General features: G+C 57.4%; 1 protein-coding gene across 1 annotated transcript; it reads right to left on the bottom strand.

Moving 5' to 3' along the window:
* Positions 1–1,047: 1,047 nt before the first annotated feature.
* Positions 1,048–1,778, bottom strand: LOC118755956 (putative GPI-anchored protein pfl2; the record flags this gene model as incomplete). The annotated part of the gene is given in 1 exon segment (XM_036490747.1): positions 1,048–1,778. A coding segment is annotated over 1 exon segment (695 nt), but the record flags the coding sequence as incomplete, so codon positions are not given.
* Positions 1,779–3,158: the final 1,380 nt, after the last annotated feature.

Here is a 3,158-nt window from a genome sequence, read left to right as displayed (position 1 = left end):
TGTGTGTTGCTTGACTGGCTGTTGTGCGGTGTCGTATTGCTTGTGTGGGCTAAATTTCTTGTTGAACATTTAGTCCTCACACTCCCCCCCCCCCACTTCGGAGGTTCAATGCTCCTTCATCCTTGGCTGTATGCGCGCTTTCCCTCTATACACGGTGACCGTGTAGTTCCCTGTGCGGAACCTCTGGCGTGCCCTGCACGTTCCCTGGTCGATTCTCCCGAAGACGCTGCGGATTCTCTCGGCAATTTCCGGATATTGGTCTAACACCGGTCCGTCGACATCACTAGCCCTTCTGGAGGCATCTCTGGCTGCTCCTGTTTTGGCTCCGATTGTGGGTGTGGTGATCCCGGCGGTTGTGTCGGTGAGGCGACAGTAGCGGAGGACCGGGCGGGTGGTGACGGCGGTCGGTTCGGCGTGGCGGTAGTGGCTCTGTCTTGGTGCCGTGGTGAGTGCGGTTGTGACGGCGGCGGTTCCGCGCTTTGGCGCCCATGCGCATGCTATTGGAACGTGGACAATATCTGCGCCCGTTTCAGGGCTGCCATATCGGCCGTGAAAGGCTCTGCGATGCATCCTGGTGCGCCTCTGCCCTGTCCGACAAAGCGCATAACCCTCTCGATGGTCTCCAGAACATATACCCCGCAGTCTCCGTCGTTTTCCTGTTGTGGGACCCTCGGGTAGACTCCTTGAACCTCGAAGCCTACCCCGCCGTGCCTCTGGGTATACTCCCACTGCAGGAACTTCTCCCATATATTTGTTGCGTGGGCGGCTCCTCCCCTCGTCCTAGAGTCCACGGTCCACATATAGCGTTCCCTCCAGCATTCCATGTCAAGGAGGTGGTGGGTGGTCTCCTGGTTCGCCAGTACTAGCAGGTACCAGTGTCCAGCCGTGTTGTGGGGCGCCAGCACCGCCCGCTTGCCAAACAGGTCCGTTTTTCGCAGCCAGCGATGGATGCGCCGATAATGTTCCTCCTGGTTGCCTTTCTGCGTTAGTTGCCACACAACGAAAGGGCTGAGTATGGTGGCCCCTGGTCCCAACTCTGCTTCTAACCCTCTCGCCCATGCGTCCATCACCGCATCTGTCAGCCATCGTGTCCCCTCTAACGAACGCAGGTCCACCGGGTATATTGTGATGCTGCCTGGCCCTGGCGGGTATGCTAGTACTGGCCCTTGCTCCTCCCGCGGCGTTGTCTCTTCCCCTGAGGAGAGTTGGATGGCCGGTGATGTTGTTCGCCTCGCGGGTATCTGTTCGCTGGCCGGAGTGGCCGACGGGTCAACTCGCCCCTCGCTCGAGTCGTCCGAGCTGTCACTTGAACTAGTCGCACTTCCGCTTGAGCTACTGCATTCTGTTGAGTTGCTACTCGTGGAACTCTCTTCGGTACTGCCGGCTCGCTCTGCTGCGACTATCAAGGCATTGCGCGTATCGGCCGTTACCCTGCCGAGAATACACTGGGGCGTTGGTACGGTACGCCTGATAGGGTGCGCCCTTGCGGCGGCTTCTGCCCAGGCGGCGGTGCGCCCGGCGACTTGTTGGTGGTAGACGGCTCGTCGAGCTGCCATATGTGCGGCGGTTGTATGCGTGACGGTCGAGTGTGTAGCGGCCGTGAGTGCGCGCGTAGTGCTGACACCGGTATGTACGGCGGATCCTGGCGTGGTGACGTAGGAGGGCGTGCTACTGACGCTGCTGGGTGCAGCGACTGCGGTAGGGGCAGCGGATATCCGCTGTCTAGTTTGCACATTAGTCATGTGCGCTGCGGCGTCGTGGATGGAGGCGACGCGTGTCGTCCCGACTGCAGCGTGGGCGTTGACTGCCCTTATGGCTGCGGCGCGGCGCGCGGTGGTGCTATCCGTAAGCTGCGTGTGTCGCGCGGCGGCGCGTGCCGTCGCGGCGTTTCGTATGCCGGTAGTGGGCTGTGACCCCAGTACCTGGGTGCGAGGACGTTTCGCTTCCTCCTCCTCTATGCGTTCGCGTATGCGTTTGACGCTGTTCGCCCACTTGTTGTTGACTTCCATTTTGATGTTGTTATTTATTTATTTTTTATTTTTTTTTCCTCTGGTAGCTTCCGAAATTCCGATGTTCGCTCTCCGGTGGTTCGCGGTTGAATGGCTGGTTGGAGTAGCTTACGAAATTAAAGTTGGTTAATTAATTCAATTATTTGTGTGGTCGTTCCTTTTTTTTTTGTGTCTCCTTGTGTCTATATGGCCTCGCTGGTATGATACGTTTTTAATTCCGCGATATTGGCCGTCTTTTCCCTTCCTCCATCGGTCTTGCGTAACTGGACGATCATCGGTGATATGTACCTCAGGATTTTGTAGGGGCCGTCGTATTTGGGGGCCAATTTCGCTGCGAATCCGTCCGCGGCCTTGGATAGATGGTGTTCCTTGGCGAGAACTAGTTCGCCAACCCTAGGAGTTCATTTTCGCCGTCTGAGGTTGTAGTGGCGGGCCTGATCCGTCGCCGCTCTCTCCATATTTTGCCGGACAATCCTGAATGCCTCCTGCATCCTACTTGACTTCTCCTCGGCAGTAGGGGGAACAGTGCCTGTCCCGATGTTGACCTCGTCAAAGAGTACTCCAGGTAGTCGTGGCTCACGCCCTTGGACGAGAAAAGCTGGGCTGTACCCCGTAGAGGCGGTGACGCTGGTATTGATGGCTAGCTCGATTTCGGGGAGGAGGTCATCCCATCGCTGGTGTTGCGATCTAGTGAGCTGAGCTATTATTCGCTTGACCGTTCGGTTAGCGCGTTCCGTTGGGTTCTTCTGGGGGGTGTATGGCGCGGTAAACTGTTGTCGTATTCCCACCTCTTGGAGGTAGCGCTGCCACAGCGTGCTGCTGAACTGAACGCCGTTGTCCGAGATGAGGATCTTCGGAACGCCAAATCTAGCTAGGATTCGTTCTCTGAATGCACGGCGCAGTCCTTCTGCCGTGGCGCGTCTCATTGGGACTAGCTCCACCCATTTGCTGAAGCGGTCGAAGAATACCAATAGCATGGTGATGCCATGTGTAGATCGCGGTAGGGGTCCGACGAAGTCTGTGCAGACCGTCGCGAAGGGCTCCGAGGCCACCTGTGAAAGCATTTTTTCCCGCGGGTTTCTGTTGTCCTTCCTTGTATTTTTGGCAGGAATCACACTGGCGCACGTAGCGGCTGATGTCTCGGAACAT

The sequence above is a fragment of the Rhagoletis pomonella genome, unplaced genomic scaffold, assembly GCF_013731165.1.
Source record: "Rhagoletis pomonella isolate Grant_MI unplaced genomic scaffold, Rhpom_1.0 Rhpom_scaffold_08067, whole genome shotgun sequence".
Classification (NCBI taxonomy): Eukaryota; Metazoa; Arthropoda; class Insecta; order Diptera; family Tephritidae; genus Rhagoletis; species Rhagoletis pomonella.
This window is presented reverse-complemented; position numbering and strand designations above follow the sequence as displayed.